The sequence below is a fragment of the Dinoponera quadriceps genome, unplaced genomic scaffold, assembly GCF_001313825.1.
Source record: "Dinoponera quadriceps isolate SergipeBrazil2010 unplaced genomic scaffold, ASM131382v1 scaffold2102, whole genome shotgun sequence".
NCBI lineage: Eukaryota > Metazoa > Arthropoda > Insecta > Hymenoptera > Formicidae > Dinoponera > Dinoponera quadriceps.
Genome location: NW_014556306.1, coordinates 7,649 through 31,639, shown reverse-complemented (window position 1 = coordinate 31,639; position 23,991 = coordinate 7,649). Strand labels below are relative to the sequence as shown.

Genomic DNA, 23,991 nt, shown 5'->3' with positions numbered 1-23,991 from the left:
TTTCTGTTCAAAACTGCTCAGGAAGTATGTAATTTCCGTTAAAAATGCACAATTTCGCGAGAGACAGACGCGCACAGGCCTCGACTGTCTATAACTGGGTGAAAGTCATGCGCATTGATTTTTCAAGAAAACAGAGAGAAGTTTTGGAGGACTGCGCTTGAGATGGTGCGAGAAGTCACCCGAGGCTTTGTGGAAACCCAGTAGGGTACTCAATGGTATACTTTTAGCTTATGGTTAGGGCCGTGGAAATTACTTATTTCATATATTCGACGTTATTTCTGGAAATTATTTTACGACTAATTAAATTTCTTTACTCCGCTTATCTCAGAGAACGTATCACGCACAAGTTACATTATATATATGTGGTGTGCTAACTAGTGATTTACATATTTATTTGATACGTACTCTACGACTATCGATGAGAGGACGAGGCGATTACTCCGTTACGTTGCGTTTTACTGCATCGCCAATAATACCGAGATGTACGAGCCCGCAGAACTCATGATCTGCGACAATTACAATACCATAATAATCTCAACATAATTTATATTGAAATATAATTTCAATATAATATTGTTACAAAACATTATGATTACTATGTAAGTATAATAACATTACAATATAATTGCATCACATTAAAATTACAATATAATTAATATAATATGAGAGTTCCATATATTTATAATTGTTACTTTACCTTTATTAAACCAAGATTATAAACGCTTTTAGAGATATTATTCCGACAGTATAATATGCACTTCCAATTTTTATAACGAAAGAATAATTACATAAATATTTGAATATATACAAACGCGATAAATATATCGTAACAAATGCTTTGTGCGTAACTAAAGAATTACTTCATACGATGTGTGCGAAGCGCACTTACATTTACAAATTGTTGCAACGAGAGGTTCATCATTTTCCCGGTTGTTAGTATTAATTGTTTCTGCGATCTTAAAATAATAAATAAAATAATACGACACTGCTTGAGTTCCATGTTGTACCAGGAGGTATCGTACGCAGCGTTTCCGATCGCTTTGCTCTGTGAGGGCAAAAGTAACGAATAAATTCAGAAGAATTATACAACACTTTAATACAAATTGCTAACGGTTTTCAACAATTGACGCTAACCTTGTTGATCAGGTATTCTCCAGCATAGCAGAATATAAATGCTTCCAAATTTGTTACGCTGAAATACAAAAGTGATCTCATTATCTTCTCCATTGCATTAGGATTATCGAGCGCCTGCAATAGCGAAGAATATTGTGTATACGGTTAGCTTTATTGATCGTCATAAACATGTGTTTTTATTACGATATGTTTGATTAGCAATAAAACAGAAGAAATAAACAATTTGTGATATAATTGTAATTGGTACTATGTAATTAGTCATGCGTAGGAAGCAAACACATGATTAAACGTTTAGCAATTAAAGTTTGCACATAAATGTTTATTTCTATGTCTATATTATTTCACAAAATTATCTCTCTCTCATATATGTATAATCAACAGTTTCTTAACTCACTGTTATAATTAAAAATCCTAATAAGCAAATCATGAGCACGTTTGATACGAATTGCAGCAACGCAATGAATGTGTATAAATTTTCGATATTATCCGTGAAATAGATGATTTTCTGATGCTTTTGAATGATTTTTCTCATCATGTTGCTTTTGTCGTTAGCACCCTGTATGGACATCAGTTCCGTCAACCAGCAACATAATATATCTATTTGAGCGCCTATGTGTAGGATCTAAAAAGAAAGAGCCCATCGTCTATGAAAATGAAGACTCATGTTCAAGCAATTGATTATAGAATAATTATGTTTAAGTTACAAAAAAATTTGATAAAGGATTCTTTAAAATCGAAATATCTGTTTGGACAGATGATTCAATGAAATATTTGCACGTATCTTGTCCAGATTTTCCGAGTTTCCGAAAAACTTTGTTTCGATCTACTTTCGATGCAATTGTATGTTGCGTCCTTTTTATTAATTGCAGTTATAACTTACCAATACTAAGAGCAAAGCGTTTATAACTCCCATTCCCCAGCTGCTCATAATCAGTTGTATCAGTTCCGCGATTAACACGAATTTATATGTGCTTTGCGTCTGGATATTAAACGGAAATTCTATTTTGTATATGTGGGGTATCTCGATCATGGGATCAGTAAGATCGACATCATTTAGAATTATACCAATGCCATAAAAGAGCGCAGCGAATGTGTGTAGACTAATGATCGCGTTGGCAATATAATCCGATAACTTGGCGTTGCTAGTTGTTTTTCTCATTTCAATATCATTGTTCGCGCAATCCTCCCAATCTTCCGTCATATTTTTCAAAATTCGATTGAATATTCTATAGATGATCGTGTATATGTAAATTACAGCACAAGTGTAACGTCTCGTTTTTTCTTTCGTAAGAATTGCATTGGGAGATTACAGTTTATTGTTTCCAGAATTTTCTTGGTTCCGAAATTCAGTAGTAACGCGAAAAAAGGAACTTACGCAGGAAATATTGCAACATTAAATAGTGAGTTGGCATATTTAACTATATATTACGATGATTTAAAAGTCTTTTCGATAAAGACCAAACAAGTGTTGATTTGTACGAACCATTTTTCCAATAGAAATGTACTGACAAATAAAGTATGTATTCAACAGGAAGACACTTGTAGAAAAACCTAATGGTTCAATCAGACGTTGAAAAATTGCTTCTACTGCACCGAAGAAAGTAATTACTTACTGTTGGTTCCACCAAAAGACAACGATCTTAACGAAGAATTTCAAATATCCTATAAAGGAACTAAAGGAATCCATCAAGTCGAATACATCGTCGATGTAAAAATGTACAAGAAGATATCGACACTGGTAAACTTGGATAATTGTTAATGAGATGCTCCAAAACACTTTGCAGAACATGACACACGATGTATTTGGCCAGATGCCGTACAAGATGAGCAAATATTTCACCATGTGATTGAACGTGTTCTTATGAGCGATAACTTTAGTATTTTTCATTAGCATCCTTGTACTCGCTATTGCACAGCGAGTACATTAATATATACGTATATCGTAGAAAATAATTCTCCTGGTAAAATAAGAACAGAATTATGTTTTAATCAAATATGGCTGATAAGAGCTCGATGTGTGTCATCGAAAAGACGCACGAAGACTAGGTGGTCGTGAGAGGTCATTATACAGCGGTACCCCGGGACATACGACCAATGACAGCTGTTCATTAAATATTATTATCGTTTCTCGTACCGTATAAGCGCAAAACGCGTGTTCAGTGATCAACGATTTGACGGACGGAAGGAAAAACCGGAGGGGACGTTTTCCGTTCAAAACCGCTCAGAATACGATGTATGCAATTTCCGTTAAAAATGCACAATTTCGCGAGAGACAGACGTGCACAAGACTCGACTGTCTATGGCCGGGCGAGAGTCATGCGCATTGATTTATCAAGAACACAGAGAGAAGTTTCGGAGGATCGCGCTTGAGATGGTGGGAGAAGTCTCCCGAGGCTTTATGGAAACTATAGAGTACTTCATGATATGCTTTTAGCTTATTGTCGGGGCTGTGGAAATTGTTATTTTATATTTCCGACGTTATTTATGGATTTGGTTTTACGACCAATTAAATTTCTTTACTCTTGTCATCTCGGAAAAAATATCACGCATAAGTTACATTATATGTGTCGTTTGCTAATTAGTGATTTACATATTTATTTGATACATACTCTACAACTATCGATGACAGGATGAGGCGAGTACTTCATTACGTTGTTTTTTATTGCATCGCCAATAATACCGAGATGTACGAGCCCGCAGAATTCATGATCTGCGACAATTACAATACCATAATAATCTCAACATAATATTATTACAAGACATTATGATTACTATGTAATTATAATAACATTACAATATAATTGCATCACATTAAAATGACATTATAATTAATTTAATATAAGAGTTTCATATATTTATAATTGTTACTTTACCTTTATTAAAGCAAGATTATAAATGCTTTTAGAGATATTATTGCGAGAATATAATATGCGCGTCCAATTTGTATGACAAGAGAATAGTTACATAAATGTATAAACATATATAAACGCGATAAATATATCATAACGAATGCTTTGTGCGTAACTAAAGGATTACTTCATATAATGTGTGCGAAGCGCACTTACATTTGCAAATTGTTGCAACGAGAGGTTCATCATTTTCCCGATCGTTAGTGTTAATTGCTTCTGCGATCTTAAAATAATAAATAAAAGAATACGACAATGTTTGGGTTCCATGCTGTACCAGGAGGTATCATACGCGGCGTTTCCGATCGCTTTGCTCTGTGAGGGTAAAAATAACAAAAGAATACAGAAGGATTATACAACACTTTAACACTGCTTGTTAACGATTCTCAACAATTGACGCTAACCTTGTTGATCAGGTATTCTCCTGCATAGCAGAATATAAACGCTTCTAGATTTGTCACGCTGTAATACGAAAGTGATCTCATTATCTTCTCCATCGCATTAGGATTATCGAGCGCCTGCAATAGCGAAGAGCATTGTTACATTATCCTGCGATCCTGTGTGAGCGTTAAGCTTTATTGATCGTCATAAACGTGTGTCTTTATTATGATATATTTGATTAGCAATAAAACAGAAGGAATAAGTAGTTTGTGATATTATCATAATTGATATTACATAATTAGTGGTGCGTAGGAAGCAAACACATGATTAGACGCTTTGCGATTAAAGTTTGCAGATTAAATGTTTATTTCTATGTCTATATTATTTCACAAAAGTGTCTCTTTCTCATATATGTATAATTAACAGTTTATCAACTCACTGTTATAATTAAAAATCCTAATAAGCAAATCATGAGCACGTTTGATACGAATTGCAGTAACGCAATGAATGTGTATAAATTTTCGATATTATCCGTGAAATAGATGATTTTCTGATGCTTTTGAATGATTTTTTTCATCATGTTGTTTCTGTCGTTAGCACCCTGTATGGACATCAGTTCCGTCAACCAGCAACATAATATATCTATTTGAGCGCCTATGTGTAGGGTCTAAAAAGAAAGAGCCCACCGCCTATGAAAATGAAGACTCATGTTCAAGTAGTTGATTGTAGAATAATTATGTATAAGTGTCAAAAAATTTGATAAATGACTGTTTAAAATCGAAATATCTGTCTGAACAGATGTTTCAATGAAATATTAGCATGTTTCTTATTCAAATTCTCGGCGATTACGAAAAACTTTGTTTCGATCTACTTTCGATGTAATTGTAAATTATGTCGTTTTTATTAATTGCATATATAACTTACCAATACTAAGAGCAAAGCGTTTATTACTCCCATTCCCCAGCTGCTCATGGTGAGCTGTATCAGTTCCGTGATTAACACGAATTTATACGTGCTTTGTGTCTGGATATTAAACGGAAATTCTATTTTGTATATGTGGGGTATCTGGATCGTGGTATCAGTAAGATCGACATTGTTTAGAATTATACCAATGCCATAAAAGAGCACAGCGACTGTGTGTAGACCGATGATTGCGTTGGCAATATAATGCGATAAATTGGCGTTGCTAATTGCTTTTCTCATTTCGATATCATTGTTCGCGCAATCCTTCCAATCCTCCGTCATACTTTTCAAAATTCGATTGAATATTCTATGGATGATCGTGTATGTGTAAATTACAGTACAAATATAACGTCTCGTTTTTTCTTTCGTAAGAATTGCGTGGGTAGATTACAGTTTACCGTTTCTAGAATTTTCTTGTTTCCGAAATTCATTAACAACGCGAAAAAAGGAACTTATACGGAAAATATTGCAATGTTAAATAGGGAGTTGACATATTTAGCTATATATTACGATGATTTAAAAGTCTATTTCGATAAAGACCGAATAAGCGTTGATTTGAAGGAACCATTTTTTAGATACAAATGTGCCTTTATATAAAATGTATGTTCTGTAAGAAGACACTTCTGGATCTTGATACAACCGGACATTGAAAAATTGCTTCTAATCGAAGAAATTGATTACTTACTCTTGTTTCCACCAAAAGACGATGATCTTGAAGAATAGTTTTATAAATCCTATAAAGGTGCTAAAACAATCCATCAAGTCGAACACATCATTGCTATAAAAATGTACAAGAAGATATCGGCAATGATAAACTTGGATAATTGCTAATGAGACGCTCCAGAACACTTTGCAGGACAAGGCACACAATGTATTTGGCCATATACCGTACAAGATGAGCAAATATTTCACCATGCAATTGATTGTGCTCTTACGAGCGATAACTTTAATATTTTTCATTAAAACCCTTGTATTCGCTGGTGCACGGAGAGTACATTAATATACACGTATATCGTAGAGAAGAATTCTCCGTAAAAAATAAGAACAGAATTGTATTTTAATCAATTGTGACTGATGATGGCACGATGTGTGTCATCGAATAGCGGTGCGAGGAATGAGTAGTTGTGAGAGGTGCGCTTCAATCGGCGATACCTCGGGACATACGACCGAGGTAAGTGGTCATTAAATAATTTTACCGTTCCGCGTACAATATAGGCGCATTACGCATGTTCAATGATCGATAATTTGGCGAACGGAAGACAAAAGAGGTGTTTTTCGTCCAGAGTACTTAAGGTACGATATATGCAATTGTCGTTAAACATGCACGATTCCGCGCGGGACGGACCTGCACAAGCCCCGACGGTCTATGGCCGAGCGAGGATCATGCGCAATGATATATCAAGGAAACAGAGAGGAGTTTCGGAGGGTCGCGCTCGAGATAAAGGAAAATGTCACCCACTAATTCATAGAATCCAAGAGGTACGTTGTCGTATGCTTTTTCCTCGTACATTATGGTACGCTTTTAACTCATAGTCAGGGAGGAAATTGCTTATTTCGTAGTTTCGACTTTACTTCTGGAAATTGTTTTACGACTAATTAAATTTTTTAATTCTGTTTATCACGAAGAAGATATCACACGAGAGTTACATTATATGTGCCGTTTCCTAACTGGTGATTTAGATATGTTTATTCGATACGTACTCCACAACTATCGGTGACAAGATGTCGAATACCTTATTATATTATTCTTTACTCCATCGCCAATAACACCGAGATGTACGAACCCGCAGAGTTCATGATCTGTGACAGTTACAAGACATTATTATTATAATTCTATTACTACATATTACAATATAACTGCAACACATTGCAATTACAATATAATTAATACAAAATTAATACAAAATTCGATTAGTGATTCATATATTATAAACCGTTATTTTGCCTTTATTATAGCAAATTATAGCAAGTTATAAACACTTTTAGGGATATTATTACAAGTACATAATGTATATACAGACAATCTATATAACGAAAGAAAGGTTACGCAATATATGAATATATATAAATATATAAATGCTTCCTACACCACTAAAGAATTGTCTCACGTTGTGCGCGAGATATACTTACACTCGCAAAACGTTGTAACGAGAGGTCCATCAACTTCCCGATCGTGAGTGTTAATTGCTTCTGCGATCTTAAAATAATAAACAAAAGAATGCGACATTGCTTGGGTTCCATGTCATACCAGGCGGTATCGTACGCAGCATATCCGATCGCTTTGCTCTGCGAAGGTAAAAATCGAAGGAGTACAGAAGGAATACAAAATATTTTAATACCGGTTGCTAACTTTTCTGTACAATTTTCGCAAACCTTGTTAATTAGATATTCCCCGGCATAGCAGAATATAAACGTTTCTACATTTGTCACGCTGTAAAGCGAAAGTGATCTCATTATCTTCCCTGTCGCATCGGGATTACCGAGTGCCTGCAATAGCAATGACTATATGAACGGTTAGCTTTATTGATCGTCATAAACATGTGTCTTTATCATGATATGTACGTTGAATAGTAATAAAGCAGAGAGAATAAATAATATTTAATATGATCGTGCGTAGGAACTAATTAAATTCTTGGCAATTAAAGTTAATTGATGGTTAAAGATTAAACTTAAAGTTTAAAGATTAAAATTAAAGTTTACAAATTAAATGTTTACTTCTGTCTGTATTATTTCACGAACCGACACGCGTGTTTATCTTTGTTTAACTGTTGTATTTGTATAATTAACAGTTTTACTCACAGTTATAATTAAAAATCCTAATAGGCAAATCATTAGCACGTTCGTTGCAAATTGCATCAACGCAATAAATGTATATAAATTTTCGATATTTTCCGTGAAATATATGATTTTTTGATGTTTTTGAATGATTTTTTCCATCATTTTAGTTCTATTATTGTTTGTATCCTCTACAGACACTAGTTCCGTCAACCAGCAACATAATATATCTATTTGACCGCCTATGTGTATGGTCTGAAAAGAAAATGTCCTCTCATGAAAATGAAAATTCATATTCAAGCAATTCACTCAAGAATAATCTTATGTAAGTGATATATTTAAGGAAAAACTTTAAAAAATTAAAATATCTATCTAAACAGGCGTTTCTATTAAATATTCTGAAGTATCTTGTCCAGATTCCCAGAGTTGTTTCGAAAAATAATATTTCGACCTACGTTCAGTGCAATCGTAAATTGTGTCTGTTTTTGTTAATTGCACATATTTTGTTAATTGCACTTACCAATATCAAGAGCATTGTGTTTATAATACCCATTACCCAACTACTTATGATGAGCTGTATCATTTCCGTGAATAACACGAATTTATACGTGCTTTGTGTCTTTATGTTAAATGGAAATTCTATTTTGTATATGTGAGGTATCTCGATCGTGGGATCAGTAAGATCAACATCATCTAGCATTATTCCGATGCCATAAAAGAGCACAGCGAGCGTGTGCAGACTGATCATCGCATTGGCAATGTAATCCGATATCTTTGCGTTGTTAACTGCTTTGCTCATTTCGATATCACTGTTCGCGCAATTCTTCCAATCTTCCGCCATGATTTTCAAAATTCGATTGAATATTCTATAGACAATCTCTTTTGTAAATTATTATACGAATTTAACGTCTCGCTTCTTCTTTCGTAAGCTTCGCTTTGATTAGCATTTATTAAGTTGATTTAAAAGTATTTTTCGATAAATACCGGATAAGTATTGATTTGAACGATGCATTTTTCAAATAGAAATGCGCCGGCAAATAAAATGTGTATTCTATGAGAAGACACTTGTGGATTTTGATTCAATCGGACATTGAGAAATTGCTTCTAATCGAGGAAAATGATTACTTACCGTTGGTTCCACCAAAAGACGACGATCTTGAAGAATAATTTCATAAATCCTATAAAGGTGCTAAACCAATCCATCAAGTCGAATAAATCATTGGTATAAAAATGCACAAGAAGATATTGGTATTGCCAAACTAGGATAATCGTTAATGACATGCTCCAGTACACTCTGCATAACACTACGTACGATATATCTGGCCAGATGCCGAACAAGATCAGCAAGTATTTGACCGTGCTATTGATCATACTCTCGCGAGCGATAACTTTATAGTGTTAACCAAATATCGCCAAAGTTAAAAGTACACTTTGAAATAAAAGCTCTACGTAATTACAGGGGATATTTGGTTACACGTACTTCGAAATGTCCCTTATTTAAGTTTAATTAAGTAGGTTTTTTATTTCAACGTTTATCTCCAACTTTGCCGGTTCATGATTAACAGTGTGGTACTTCTCATTAGAATTCTGGTACTCGCTTGTGCACAGCGAGTCCATTGAAGTACACGTATATAGAAAAGAAGCCCCCCGAAAAAATAAGAGCAGAATTGTGTTTCGAGTCAAGTGTAACCGATGAGAGCACGATGTGTGTAATCGAATAGCCGCGCGAGGACTGAGTGGTCGTGAGAGATCTTCAAACGGCGGTACTTCGGGACGTACGACCAATGGGAACTGGTCATTAAATATTTTTACCGTTCCGCGTACAATGTAGGCGCAGTACGCATGTTCAATGATCGATAATTTGGCGGATGGTAGGAAAAACAAAGGGAGACGTTTTTCGTCCAAGACGCTTAGGGTGCGGTGTATGCACTTGCCGTTAAAAATGCACGCGCGAGACGGATGAACGCAGGTGGTCTACGTCCCGAGAGTCTCGCGCGACGATTTCAAGAAAATGAAGAGGAGTTTTGCACTGAAGGGAAAGTCGTACGATAATTCGTGAAAATCATTGACTATACTACGGTAATGTTTTGTTAGCTTACGGTTTGGGTGATCATAAATAAGCTTAGCTCGCAGCTTGACGTAATTTTTGAAATTGTTTTATTACCCGATTCAAAGAATGCAATCTCAGAGAAATGTGTTAGAATTAAGCCGGTTTGATAAATAACAAATTTTATAAGAGTCCTATTTACATGCGCTTTTCTGACTAGTGATGTCAGTTGCATGTCAGTTGTCGAAACATACGCATTTCGTGATGTCCGGATGAAAACGAGACGCACGTGCGAGATGTTCATTGCATCGCCAACAACACCGTCAAGTAGGATGCCGCGCAATTCATGATCTATTACAATGTTGTTCATATGAGAGTTCGATATATTCTTCATATACATATTTTTATTTTCCAACACATTATTATGATGCATATGATAACGTGTTGGAAGATATCAGTGGAATTAGCTAAAGAGGAGCCAGTAATACCCTGTGTGTAATATACCCCATAGTGTAATATAAAATAAATAAACAAGCGTGGATGCACTAATAAATCAGCACATTTTGAAAATTTTACGGAAAAGGATCTAAACATAGCATTGATTTAATTAAAATTGATTTACTGATGCACACATGCTTATTTTTTATTTTGCGCCTGAGAATAACAACCTTATTCGATTTTACTCATTTTTCATGGAACACCAACAGGATTTCTGACGATTTAATTTTTAATCCGCGAAAACATCGAAGGAACAACCAGAAACGTCGCGAGCAATCAAGGGAACTGTTTTGTGCAGCATGCACGAAGTGCGGCTTACACTCGCGAATGTTTGCAGCGAGAGGTCCATCAATTTTCCAACTGTGAGCGTCAATTGCTTCTGCGATCTCAGTATAATGAACAACAAAATGCGACAATGTTTCGGTTGCATGTCGCACCAGGCGGTATCATACGCAGCGTGTCCGATCGCTTTGCTTTGCGAAAGTAAAGATGAAAAGTGACGGGGATTCTTCGTATTGTCCTTGAGGAAATTTCTCGTATTATTCTCATCGCTTCTCAATCATTCTACTATAATCTCACCCCCCTCATCGCTAACCTTGTTCATCAAATATTCTCCAGCGCAGCGGAAGATGAACCCTTCCACATTCGTCACGCAGTACGTAAGTGATCGCACTATCTTTCCTGCCGTGTCGGAATTGCCTGTAATATCGAAATGAAACGCGAAACGAACGTATTTGACGTGGCGTTAAACCGCGAAACCAGTTGCCTTTATCAGCGCTATTTTCTATACGCGAATGCAATATAGAGAAATTAATGATGTATAATATTAACATAATCAATCGAACGCAAACAAACACGCATAAACGATATCGAAAACGTGGCGGTCCGCGTAGCAATTAAATATTTAATATTAATTATACATATTTCTCTGTTCGTATTATTGGATATTTCATACGCTTTACTCACCGTTATGAACAGAAATCCTACTAAACAAATAATAATCACGTTCGATATGAAGTGCACCAATGCGATGAGCGAATACATGCTCACGATGTTCTCCGAAAGGCGAATGATTTTCTGATGTTTCCGAATGATCTTAGGTATCATGCTGACGACAGACCCGCTTTTTTTCCCGGTTCCCTCGACCACGAGTTCCGCCAACCAGCAATGCAGTATGTCTATTTGGCCACCCACGTGTAGGGTCTAAAAAGAAACAGCCCACCGCCTATGAAAGTGGAGATTCATGTTCAGCCGGGAAATTAAGGAATTTCCTTCGGAGCAACGAATTTGATGGATCAACGTTTAATTAGCGTATCGAACGAAGCAAACATACCGCTTTAACGTTTGCGGCTGCCAAGAGCTCGAAGGCGCTCGAGATTTTTTTCGACATTCACAGGTATTACTTTTTCTTTTTTCTTTCATTTTCCTTACACCGACACGTCGTTCGCGTTAAACACGCACTTACGAAGCTTATGGGCAAAATGTTCAGAATACAGATCGCTACGGCGCACACGACGAAGTGCACCAGCTCGATGATTAATACGAATCTGTAGATGCTCTGCGTGCGTATGTCGAATGGAATTTTGTGGATGTGAATTATTTCATTGGTGTGATCAGTGACGTCGGTGTCGATTGTAATGTTAACGAAGCTGTACACAATCACGTTAACCGCGTGAAAGACGACGGCCCCGTTGTTGATGCAGTCCGATGTTTTCGCTTTGTTCGTCGTCTCGCGCATCTCCATGTCGCTGTTAGCGATCCAGTCGTCTGCCATCATTTTTAAGATTTTGCCGAAAGTTCTACACACAATCACGCGTTTGCGCTTCACGTGCTGCGATTTATCGTATCGATCGTAATACTTATTAAATTCGGAAATCGAATTTTAAAATATTTAATTTAAATTTGAGAATTGAATGTGAGAATAGGATTAAAATGTCCTTTTCCACAAATGTCGAAAATGTCGGACAAGTGAAGGAAGCATTTTTCGAACAGAAATATGCCGACACACGTATATTCTGTGGGAAAAGACTTCCGAATCAACCGAATACTTTTCATACCGCGTACGCGTTCCTTACGTTACGTCACTTACCGTTGATTCAACCAAAAAATAACGAGCTTAGTACGTAGCGTCATATATTAGCGTCATATTAGCTGATTTTGCATGTCTTCTCGTTTTTCTAAAGTATATACCGATTCAGATACTCGAGTATCCGGGTAACTAGTAAAGTAATCGTCTATCGAGCTACTCGAGAAATATCCAATGGACTCGGGTATTAGAACAGTTATCTAAATACTCAGATATTCGGAAATCGACACTTCTGTTTAATACATCGACATGGAGAGATATTTATTTCAATGATGTCCCCATCTCGAATATATTAGGTTGGTGCAAATGAAATGGCCGTTTTCAGTGTTTTAAATTTCCCACTCCTATAGATTACTTTTCTTTCATACAGAGGACGGTGTATATATACTGTGTGAAAAGTACATGATCCTTATGTGATTTAGCGCACATAACCTTATTTCTATATTATACTGTTAGTCATAGAAGTTTGTATTAGCGCCATGATGGAAAATAGAGAAATTTGTATAATTTACTTACACGAGTTCAAATTTGATCATATTGCAGCCGAGGCAACGCGTAACATTCATACTGCATTTGGTGAAGGTACTGTAAGTGAAAGAACGACGAGGGATTGATTTGAAAAATTTCGCTCTGGGGACACAAACCTCGACAATTTGTCTCGCGGACACGCACCTTCCGTTATTGATGACGTTGTTTTGAAGGAAATGGTTGAAACAGATCCAAGGTTAACAGTCTGAAAGATTGTCAAAAGATTCGAAGTTGATCATTCAACTGCCGTCCGACATTTAAACAAGTTGGGAAAAGTGAAAAAATTGGGTAAATGGGTCCTCCATGAAATCATAGAGAGAAACAAATTGAGACGTTTGGAGATTTGCATTTCTTTGCGATTGCGACAGAATACAGATGGAATTGTACACAGGATTGTGACTTATGATGAAAAATGGATTTTATACGACAACCACCGACGTTCTGCGTAGTGGTTACATACGAATGAGGCTCCAAAATCGAATCTTCACTCCAAGAAAATGATGATGTCTGTATGGTGGTCTAGTAAAGGTATCGTTCACTATTTATTTACCAAATAAGGTGAGGTTATAAATTCTGATAAGTACTGTCAGGAAATTGCCACCATGCACCAAAAACTGTGCGCTCAACAGCCAGCATTGGTCAACAGACACGGCATGTTGCACGATAACGCTAGACCACACATTGCAAAACAAACCGTTCAAAAACTCGCCGAGTGAACATTGAAGTTTTCCTTCACCCTCTCTATTCTCTAGACATCTCACCAACAGATTATCATCTTTTCAAGCATCTGGATGCGTTTTTGGCGGGCAAAAATTTCAATGAAGAAAGAAGTGTGAAAAATGCATTAAGGAGTTTATCGATTCACACTCCTTAGATTTTTTTAGAAAGTGCATTGATGCACTTGGATCACGTTGGCAGAAGTATATTGAAATAGGTGGAAGCTATTTTGATTAGTTACGTAAGTTATAAATTTGAAAAATATAAGTTTCAACTTTATATTTATAAACGGCCATTTCATTTGCACCAACCTAATATTTTATCTAATTTTTACTGTAAGCACAATATATCTCGGTTTCGCTTGACAATTTAATACATTATAAACTCATTTTATGTCGTGTAATCAATTCAGCTAAGAAAACATATCTGAAATAAGAGGCTATGTTGCAATGTATCTTTCCCGGTGATTTACGCGCTATTCGCTGCATGCTTCGCAAGTACTGGCAAGAAATCGATGTCGTGGTGTTGTTCATTGCATCGCCAACATCACCGACAAATACGATCCAGAGGCGTTCATGATCTATAATAATATTGTTGTTTGCATTAAAAACAACCATTTACAGAGTCATGGCAAATAAGTGCATACTAAATATTATGGCGTTGAAGTTTAAGGTTAACTCATTAAAAAGAATACATTCGAGTATTCGAGTAACTGGTAAAGTAATCGGTTATCGGGGTCTTCGAGAAATACTCGACAGACTCGGGTATCCAAATATCCGGGTACTCGGAGATTGACTGTACTGGTTAGTACGTCGATACAGAAAGCTATTTATTCCAGCAATATGTCCCTATTATTAATTTATTAATTCTGAAATATTATAACGAAACATTTCCGACCGTCACATTACATTGAGAAAAAGTATCGTGTTCACTGGGGAAATTGTGCGTTGGCGCAACAATACGTTGCGTTGATACAGTTGCTGACCAAATCGCAATCGTTAAAACAATTGATAACTCATTACATCAGCTGCATAATTTGTTTAGTGGATTGAACGTTGTGCTTTGAAAAATTCCGCTCGATTGAGCAAAATTTTGTTGATTCCGCAACTTTTCTTCTCAGTGTATGAATAAAATTACGGTGCGAAATGATTTCGTGCGCACGATTCTCTTACGCTTGCAAAGTATTCTAAAGAGAGATCCGTCATCTTTCCCACAGTGAGCGCTAATTGCTTTTGCGACCTGAGTATTACGAGCATCAACAAACGACTGTGTTCAGGCTTTAAGTTGTACCACGCGCAATTGTAAGCGGCGGCTCCGATCTCTTTGCTCTGCGAAGACAGAAGTTATATGAGGAGATTTTCATATTATCGATTACGGTATATCTTACAGTATCCCTTTTTAACATAGCGAATACATTGCATCCGTTATTATTACGCAGAAAAAGATTAGATTCAAGTGAATAATTATTCCAATACTCCTTGGCGAAATTTTACTTAGATCAGATAAATTTTATTCGGATGAAGTAAGTATATTTTACTTGAATAATTTACTTGGAAAATATTTTACTCGGATCAAGTAAACATTACTGATCTAACGATGAATTTGTTGGGAAATGTTGGGGCAATTATTTGCTCGAATCTGGCACTTTTTCCGCGTACGTTCACATAATCGTCGTAATTATCGTCTCACCGTGCTAACCTTGTTCCTCAGATACTCCCCGGCGAAGCAGAACACGAACGCTTCGAGATTCGTTATGGCGTAAAATAAAAGGGATCTCATTATCTGCTCTACCGCGTCGGGGGTGCCTATCGCCTGTAACATCAAACCGGCATGCAAAAGCTCATTAGTGTATTCGCGCGTGCGGCTGTCTCTGTCGCGTTTACGTTTATAAATCGACATATCGCGACGACGCAAGAAACGGCGAGCATCCATCTTATCGAGGGTACGCGATATTCTCGATTTTTTACTTACGCTCACGATGAGAAACGCTAGCGAGCAAATCATTATCGTGTTCGACGCGAACTGCATCAGCGCGATGTGCGTATACAGATTCTCGACGTTTTCCGATAAGTTGATGATCCTCCGATGTTTCTCGACGATTTCATTAGTCTTCGCGACACTCGACTTTTTCTCGCCCTCTTGGGACGCAAACTCCTTCAACCAGGAACGCACGATGTCCATTTGGCCGCCTATGTGTAAGATCTGAAAACAAGAAATATGCCGTAGTTCGACAAAGGAAAGAGAAGGAAGAACTGCGATCTAGAGCATAAAGTTGCAATAGAGTACAGAAGGGGCACAAATGCGATTAGATGCGATTAGAGATCGAAGCTTTTCAAGCTCCGCTCGCGAAGTTTGAGAACACAGAAATACTGATTTCGTTTAATCCTCGATACGCCATATTATATGCTCATTTCAAGATAGACTGATTTCTATCCGTCTAAAAGAAAGTAAATTTTCTTCTTGTTTTTCGAAACGCTTCCTCTAAGAAGTAATCAAAATCACATCGACATTCACAAGTGGTTAGAACTGTCAAAAATTCCAAAATTATAACATCAGATCCATGAATTAAAATGAAAATTAATATTGAATGTTACGAGCAAAATAAGAGCAAAATTAAGTACTCTGACGGTACAGCGATGGTTATAAATTAGCCCACCTGGTATTCGCGTCTTACCAGAGTCAAAAGCAACGAGTTGACAGCACCGGCCGCCCAGCTGCCCATCACGACGTACACTAATTGCGCGGTCAAGATCGTCCCGTACGTCCGTTGCTTGTCCACGTTGAAAGGAATCTCCACTTTGTGCACGTAGAGCGGCTCGGATGTGGAGTCGTTGATATCGGTGCTGGCAAGCACGGCGCGGCTGCTGTACGCGATGGCGCTTAACGTGTGCAGAGTGATGATCGCGTTTGTGATGCGATCCGATAATTTCGCTCTGGACATCGTCTCGCGTACGCTGAACTCGCTGTTAGCGCTATCGTCCCAGTCCTTCGCCACCATCGTCAACGTCTCGACGAATTTTCTGCGGATGATCGGACGCGTTAATAATCGATCGGGAAACCGTCTTCTCCGAAAAACGCCTGCATTCGCAACGTCGACCACGGTTGCTCCACTCGAGCGGATTTTCTCGTCGAATTCTCTCTTTTCCCTTCTCTCTCTCTCTCTCTCTCTCTCTTTATCACGGTTTGAATATGTACAATAGGTTACCAGAGAATCAATAGAATATTAACCTCTTGGGTACATTTGACGTCTGAGACACGTCATTCACTTTTTTCCCCTAGGAGCGGATGACGTGTTTAAGACGTCAAACCAAAAATTAAACTCTTGGGTATATTTGACGTCTGAGAGACGTTATTCAACAAGACCAATTGCTAGCGTGCTTCCCAGTTATGAGAAAATGTGTAAAGGGTTATAAGAAAATGTTTTTTTATCTAATAGATATGGCCTTTTATAATGCTCATGTTTTATATTCTAAAATCAACTGCACAACCAAGGCAGGCATTACTTCCTTTCGNGTTGTTATTAATTTATTTTTGTTTTGCGATTCTAATTACTTGAAGACATCTTAATACTACATATGTCACCAATATTTTAGAAATAAATAAATTCTTACGTAAAATGTACTGCTTTTACATACTACTCCAAGCAACCAAAAATTATATCCGTTCCACATGCAAATATTTTCTCAAATAAATCGGTACCCAAGGGGTTAAAGAAATATAAAATCCTTCCGGAAGTAGGTTGCAAATTATATTAAATGAATGCGCCAAATTTAGAATGTAGATTTTTAAGAATGCAGTTATAGACTAATAGACAGATTTTTCTCTTCTTCTCCTTCTTCTCTTTCTTTCTATTTATTTATTTATGTATACATCTCTCTCTCTCTCTCTCTCTCTCTCTTTTTCCCGGCTCTTTGAGAATGTTATCGTTTTTCGGAAGCATGCTCACGCTAAAAGTAGGTAAACGTCGAATTCGCGCGAGTACATACACAGTATGTAATTATTCAACCGGACCCCGTCGTGCGGCTTAATTAGTCAGCACAATTGAATAAACGAAACAAGCAAGCGGTCGGCTCGCTTTCGCCGCGGGTCACCATTTCTACAACGTCGCGACGTTCGCAAACGCGGTGCGTTCGTAAGATAAGTACACCGTCGCTCGACCGCGCTACTTACCGTTGATTCAACCAAAACATAACGAGTTTGCTCATCACCTTCGCATACGCCAGCAGGCTGCTCAGGCAGTCCATCAGGTTGAAGAGATCGTCGGAGTAAAAGTGTGTGAGCAGGTACCGGTAATGACAGTATTGGACGATTACTATTGTAACGATCCAGAACATTCGGCGCACCAATACGTACGAGGCACCCGGCCAGATGCCGAACAGAGTGAACATGAATTCTAATGTACGATTAATCGTGCTCCTCTTGATCGTCATGCTCGCTTGCTTCTCGTTCTCGTCACGTCTAATCGACCGAGTGCATCGAATGGGTGCGAAACGAGGAAGTATCTCCGCCGCGAGTCCCAACGTATTCAACGTTTGCAGTGTATCGTGGAGTAATCGCACAATGCCGAAGAGTCATCATCGACTGCGCCTCTGACTGCGACTCCGCCGACCAATGGGAGCCTCTCATTAAATATTCTTATTGTACCGTATGTAAATTGCGACTATATTCGCCGTACACAGAGAGTTCTGGTAATTTTAATGGCAAGTAGAGAGAACAATTGGATTTGTTTCTCCCTTGGAAGAGGGAAGCTCCTTGGCTCGGTGGGCGGCGCAGCCGCGAATTGTCCGCTTTAAATATACAATATTGCGTGCGAGAACGCTGTATATGCGATCGCGTTCACTGAACTTCGGTGTTGGCTCTAATATTTAAAAGGTGTGACACGTCGGAGAAGAAATGACCGATTTATCGCGAGACTACGTGTCCCCCTCTGCGTGTGCGACGCTCTTTCTCCGCTCGAGCTGCGTTCGATCCGCAAGTTTCTTTTTCATTTCTTTCACTTCGTTTGATTACTTTCCTTCTGGGCTTTTCTTTATTTTACGATCCGTGGAAACAATCGTGGTTGTTTCAGTCCCCAAGCAAATGCTACGGACAATTTCTCGGGCGGTTGACAACGTTGTCCTGCAAATGATTCCGTGAATCACATACGCTTCGCGGAATATATTTGAGCGAGAGATAAGCGCTATTACAATGCGTGTGTGTCTGTATAACTAGTGAAGATATATTTACATATCCGCCCGGTACACTTCACGCTTCACTACCGATCACTACCGATCGAGAGTCATCGAGCGACGTTCATTGCATCGCCAACAGCACCGACAGGTACGATCCCGATGCGTTCATGATCTACAAGTCAACATGTTGCAAGCGCGAATTAAAATGCTCCTGGTCATCGGACGGCGGAATTTTTTTATCCAGCGGCTTTTATCGCGCGACATCGCACGGCCACGGGAAGCCGTTGAATCGCGAGTACGGAGAATAATTGCTCTACATTTATTATATCGTTCAACGTGAATCTTACACTTGCGAAGGATTCCAAAGTGAGATCCATCATCTTCCCAGCCGTGAGCGTTAATTGCCTCTGCGACCTTAATATTATGAACAGTAGAATACGGCTCTCCTTGGGCTTCAAATTGTACCACGCGCAATTATACGCCGCGAATCCAATCTTTTTGCTCTACGAGGGTGGAAACGACGTTTTTTTAATGTTACGTGGTAGAATTCACATTTAGAAATATTCGATTGTTTTCGCCGCGATACTTCATTCTTCCGCTTTGCCACTGACCTTGTTATTCAGATATTCCCCGGCGAAGCAAAAAAGGAACGCCTCGAGGTTCGTCGACGTGTAAAACAAGAGAGACTTCATAATCTGCTCCGTGGCGTCGGGTGAACCAATCGCCTGAAAAAGAATCGGGCGAGCGTCTAGAAAGCTCTCGGAACAATCGACTCGACGGAATAGAACGGACATCCCTGATATTGGACTAGTTTGCACTCACGGTCACGATGAGAAATCCGAGCGAGCAGATCAGTATGGTGTTCGATGCGAACAGGAACAACGCGATGTGCGTGTACAGATTCTCGATGTTTTCGGAAAAGTAGATGATCCTCTGATGCTTCTGAATGATTTTGCTCGCGGTCCTGGCGATCGATTCCCGTTCGCTGCCGAGATCCTTAGACGCGAGTTCCGACAACCAGCGTTGCAGAATATCCATTTGGCCGCCGACATGCAAGATCTGAGGGTGCGTAAATCCGATTTCAACGCGCTGAATATTTTTACACGAAATCAGCCGCGTATAAAAATGATCAGACGCGCGAGCGGTTTATACCCAGGAGCGGTAAAAGTGGCATTTCCGTGAATATGCTTTGCACAAATTTCACTCGCAAAACGCGTATTCAGCGGATTAATTCGGCGGGTGTGCGATATACGCCGCCTTCAGTTTTTCGGGAGCGACGTTCTCGGAAAACCTCGCTCTATAATATTTCAACATCGTCCGGTAGAAGATTTTAATTTTTCATCATTATAATAATTACGCAACACATAATAGAAAGTAGGAACAAAGGACCGGGGAATTTTGTTTTTAAATGTGAAGCATGTATAATAACGCATGAAGTTTTACCTCTCGGCGTACTGATAACAGCGTCCGGCCATTTTTATTCATCTTCGATATTTAATATGTCCTTACAGTCGCCACTATATTACTACAGCATTTCATTAATTTGCATACGAAGTACAATTAATTGCGTTTGAAAGAAAGAAAGATCGGTCGTGCGGTCAATAGAGAGCCTGGATGAAATGGGGCGAAAGGTATACGTCTCTCGAATTGGATTTATTTATCTTATCTTCTCGTAAATTTAATCTTCAGTTGAACTTTTGTGAAATCGTGGGCATAAAGGTTGACACACTTTTCCTCCGATATACTCCGGAACGCAGCTGACATTCAATGGAAGAATTTGTTTTCGAGAAATTCTCAGGAAATAGGTTTTCCTAGTGGATCGGATGCGTTCCGAAAAGGACGCCCCGACCTTTTCGGCCGCGATTACGCAATCAACGGGAATCAACGCGACGGTCGATGTATTAATTGTTTATTACGCGCAAAGAAAAATAAATTAGAGGGATGGCAAATTTTATGCTGTAGTAGCTAATGAATAAATATATAACAGGGTTCCTTAAATATTGTCTAATATTTTAGGAATTAATTTTTGATAATATTTTGTAAAGAAATGAACATATGTTCGCGTGAATTTTTCTTTACAAAATAACTTCAAATATGAATTTCTGAAATGTTAGACATACACGCAGAACATTTTTCTGGACGATATAAACATTCATGAATTGAAAAAATACTATAATAGTCTTGCTCGGCTACTTATAACGTCGAAATAATTTCATTTTCAGGCAATACGAGAAATTTAGAAAGCATGGAAAGCGACACAATTGCAATGCTGTGATGTTGCAATTATGTTGTTGTTAGTTTTTACGGGATGACGCTTTATGGGATGCTACATTATTTAACAAAAATTTCCCGCGTGTACTTAAGAAATATCCCGTACATTTATTTGCTGCGACATAAAGGATTTGCCATGCCTCTAAATTATTCTCTTCCGTACACGCGATTGCGACTCACCAGGGTCAGCAGTATAGCGTTCGCGATGCCGGCCCCCCAGTTGCTTATTATCATGTGCACGTATTCCGCAATTAGCACGAATCTGTACATCGGCTGCGTGTCTACCCGGAAGGGCATCTGCACTTTGTTGATGTAAGGCACTTCGGTCGTTTGATCGGTGACGTTTACGTCGGCGATGATCATCCCGGTGCAATATGTTACGATCGTCATGGTGTGAAGGATCATTATCGCGTTAGTGATGCGATTGCACGTTTTCGCCTTGCGCGCCATCATGTGCATGCCGGCATCGTTGTTATTCGCGCGATCGCTCCAGTCGTCCGTCATCAGCGCCAACGTTTCCATCAGTTTTCTGCGAATGATTGCGTTTCCTCGATCACACGCTTACCCTCAGGGGGAAATCCTAATCCACGCGTCGCAGGACGTCGTAGATGTACGCCATCTTCAACTGGCGGAACCGTATTGACGTTAATCATTTTTTTCTTTTTTTCATTTAAATCGCGACTTTTCGTTTCTTATTTTCCGCTTTCTATTATCGCTCGGATTTTCTCGAGCGGCCGCGCGGGAAAGCATCGAGTACGCGTAAGGAGACAATTGCGACGGGGTGGACTGCTGGCTACGTAATTACCGAGCGCGATCGATCACGGCGTTCGCTCTCGTTAATTACGGCCTAATTAATCGCATCGGTAGAGAAACGGATTTTAGGCAGCGACAATATTTTTTTGCCTCGTGCGATTAAACATACATTCAGGAATTATCTACGATATGATCGCGATAACTTTGGTGACACGATTCGACGATTGCTCTTAATTATTTTTGTGCACTGAAAGTTTCTGCTTGGATAAAAAATCCTAGAGCGTTGAATGTGCGGTGATTATTAGTCGCTAAGTTATGTCTAAAAATTTCCTTCTCGCATGTGATGTATGAAACGGAGTTGTCAATCTTATTAAATTGATAAGTTAACTGAATGCTAAAAATAATAGGTATAGAGGAGGTCATTATATTCCGAGCCACGAACGAAAATATGGCAGATATGCCACCGTATTGATGCTGTCAATTTCGACTATCCGGATATCCGAGTCTTTCAGTAACTAAGTGTACGGCTAAAATCAGACGTCATCTGTCAATTATCTGTTATTGTTCGAAAAATCAATCTTTTATAATGTCTGAAATTAGCCGTATAATCAGTTACTGAAAGATTCAGGCACGCAGGTAGCCGAAATTGACAGTGCTACATTGCATATTGCACTATATTCGCGCCCTGTTATATCACATTACAATGTTTTCCCCGAAAACCCGATGCAATCAATCGCAATGATATCTACCGTTTACCACTGCATGTGGTAAGTAGTTTCAAATACCTTCGAAAATCATCGTCACATCACAATAGCGAAGTTACCGTAACTTCCTCTCCGCGATGTCGCTCCTGCAACGTCCCTTCACTCACCGCTGATTCACCCAGAACATGATTAGCTTGGTGATCACTTTTCCGTGCGCCAAGAAGCTGCACAGGCAGTCCACTAGATCGAAAAAATTCTCGGCGCTCAGGTGCGAGACGAAATAGCGATAGTGGCAAAACTCGACGAATACTGCCGAGGCGACCCAAAACACCCTGAAGATTATAACGCACGGTCTGCCCGGCCAGACGCCAAACATGGGCAGCAGGATCTCCACCATACGACTGATCGTGTTCTTACGAGCCATGACCGTGCTCTTACGAGTCATGATTTCTTTCGCGTCGAAATGAGCGCATTAGAATACTTATAATGAAACGAGCACTCCCGGGAGAGAGTAAGAGCGGTGCGCGAAGTCGCCGAATGTATGTTCCGACGATGCACGTCACAAGGTACCTACGCGATGACTGGGGAAACAAAGTGCGAGAGGTCATCAAGCAGCGCACTGCACCCTTGGGCGATCGACCAATCGCGGCTGCTCATCAAATATTTTTACCATGATACGCGCAAACGGCGAATATACATTCGCTGTTTTCACGTTTCCATGAAACTTAGCGAGGAAAAAGGGAATATGTAAGATCTCGTCCCCCCGCGTCTCGGGACGCGCTGATATAATACGCCCGTTCTTATGCGCTTGTCAATTGCGTAGCTTAAATATGCAAAGAGTCGATCCCGCGCAGATGTAGACGCAACGACGACGCATGTCCAACGGTCAGTCCCTCGCTGCGACCTTCGGGCGAAACTTCGAAATCCAGAGAGCGAAAAAACCGCGAGAGAACAAGTCGGGGAAAGAGCGGAGGAGCGGAATCGCGCGAGAATATGTCTCGCCATGGGCAGTAATAGCTGAAAGTTCATTCGTGTTGTGCCGAAATTCACGAAGACC

The 23,991-nt window shown here is 38.9% G+C and overlaps 4 protein-coding genes across 4 annotated transcripts; all 4 read right to left on the bottom strand.

Moving 5' to 3' along the window:
* Positions 1–455: 455 nt before the first annotated feature.
* Positions 456–9,715, bottom strand: LOC106747236. The gene is made up of 13 exons (XM_014624587.1): positions 9,703–9,715; positions 9,289–9,547; positions 8,680–9,025; positions 8,184–8,414; positions 7,758–7,871; positions 7,511–7,670; positions 6,070–6,361; positions 5,346–5,691; positions 4,445–4,558; positions 4,200–4,355; positions 1,135–1,248; positions 890–1,045; positions 456–506 (listed from the first exon to the last, which is right to left on the bottom strand). Exons 1-13 carry the CDS (start codon positions 9,713–9,715, stop codon positions 456–458), a joined length of 2,352 nt encoding a protein of 783 aa, XP_014480073.1.
* A 791-nt stretch (positions 9,716–10,506) lies between these two features.
* On the bottom strand, positions 10,507–12,481 carry LOC106747235 (odorant receptor 2a-like). The gene is made up of 6 exons (XM_014624586.1): positions 12,170–12,481; positions 11,671–11,907; positions 11,464–11,470; positions 11,302–11,403; positions 11,024–11,181; positions 10,507–10,557 (listed from the first exon to the last, which is right to left on the bottom strand). The coding sequence occupies exons 1-6, from the start codon at positions 12,479–12,481 to the stop codon at positions 10,507–10,509; spliced, it is 867 nt and encodes a 288-aa protein (XP_014480072.1).
* A 2,083-nt stretch (positions 12,482–14,564) lies between these two features.
* LOC106747239 (odorant receptor 4-like) lies at positions 14,565–18,465 on the bottom strand. The gene is made up of 6 exons (XM_014624590.1): positions 18,206–18,465; positions 16,710–17,055; positions 16,007–16,237; positions 15,734–15,847; positions 15,208–15,363; positions 14,565–14,615 (listed from the first exon to the last, which is right to left on the bottom strand). Exons 1-6 carry the CDS (start codon positions 18,463–18,465, stop codon positions 14,565–14,567), a joined length of 1,158 nt encoding a protein of 385 aa, XP_014480076.1.
* Positions 18,466–19,327: 862 nt separating this feature from the next.
* On the bottom strand, positions 19,328–23,379 carry LOC106747234 (odorant receptor 4-like). The gene is made up of 6 exons (XM_014624585.1): positions 23,102–23,379; positions 21,658–22,006; positions 20,029–20,265; positions 19,818–19,931; positions 19,554–19,709; positions 19,328–19,378 (listed from the first exon to the last, which is right to left on the bottom strand). The coding sequence occupies exons 1-6, from the start codon at positions 23,377–23,379 to the stop codon at positions 19,328–19,330; spliced, it is 1,185 nt and encodes a 394-aa protein (XP_014480071.1).
* Between the last annotated feature and the right edge of the window lie 612 nt (positions 23,380–23,991).

Excerpts from the sequence above, each read along its gene's own strand:
- LOC106747234 (XM_014624585.1), bottom strand. The coding sequence starts at position 23,379 with ATGACTCGTAAGAGCACGGTCATGGCTCGTAAGAACACGATCAGTCGT. Across the intron at positions 19,932-20,028 it reads TCGGATTTCTCATCGTGACC|GCGATTGGTTCACCCGACGC; the intron begins GTGAGTGCAAAC and ends ATTCTTTTTCAG. Across the intron at positions 19,710-19,817 it reads GGGAATATCTGAATAACAAG|AGCAAAAAGATTGGATTCGC; the intron begins GTCAGTGGCAAA and ends CCACCCTCGTAG.
- LOC106747235 (XM_014624586.1), bottom strand. The coding sequence starts at position 12,481 with ATGATGGCAGACGACTGGATCGCTAACAGCGACATGGAGATGCGCGAG. Across the intron at positions 11,182-11,301 it reads TGGAGAATATTTGATGAACA|AAAGCAAAGCGATCGGACAC; the intron begins AGGTTAGCGATG and ends CTTTACTTTCGC. Across the intron at positions 10,558-11,023 it reads CGCTGCAAACATTCGCGAGT|ATCATGAATTGCGCGGCATC; the intron begins GTAAGCCGCACT and ends ACATTGTAATAG.
- LOC106747236 (XM_014624587.1), bottom strand. Across the intron at positions 7,872-8,183 it reads TAGGATTTTTAATTATAACT|GCACTCGGTAATCCCGATGC; the intron begins GTGAGTAAAACT and ends TTGCTATTGCAG. Across the intron at positions 5,692-6,069 it reads GTCTTTTGGTGGAAACAAGA|AATATTCAATCGAATTTTGA; the intron begins GTAAGTAATCAA and ends GATCATCCATAG.
- LOC106747239 (XM_014624590.1), bottom strand. The coding sequence starts at position 18,465 with ATGACGATCAAGAGGAGCACGATTAATCGTACATTAGAATTCATGTTC. Across the intron at positions 16,238-16,709 it reads ACTCGTTGCTTTTGACTCTG|ATCTTACACATAGGCGGCCA; the intron begins GTAAGACGCGAA and ends TCTTGTTTTCAG. Across the intron at positions 15,848-16,006 it reads TAGCGTTTCTCATCGTGAGC|GCGATAGGCACCCCCGACGC; the intron begins GTAAGTAAAAAA and ends TTGATGTTACAG.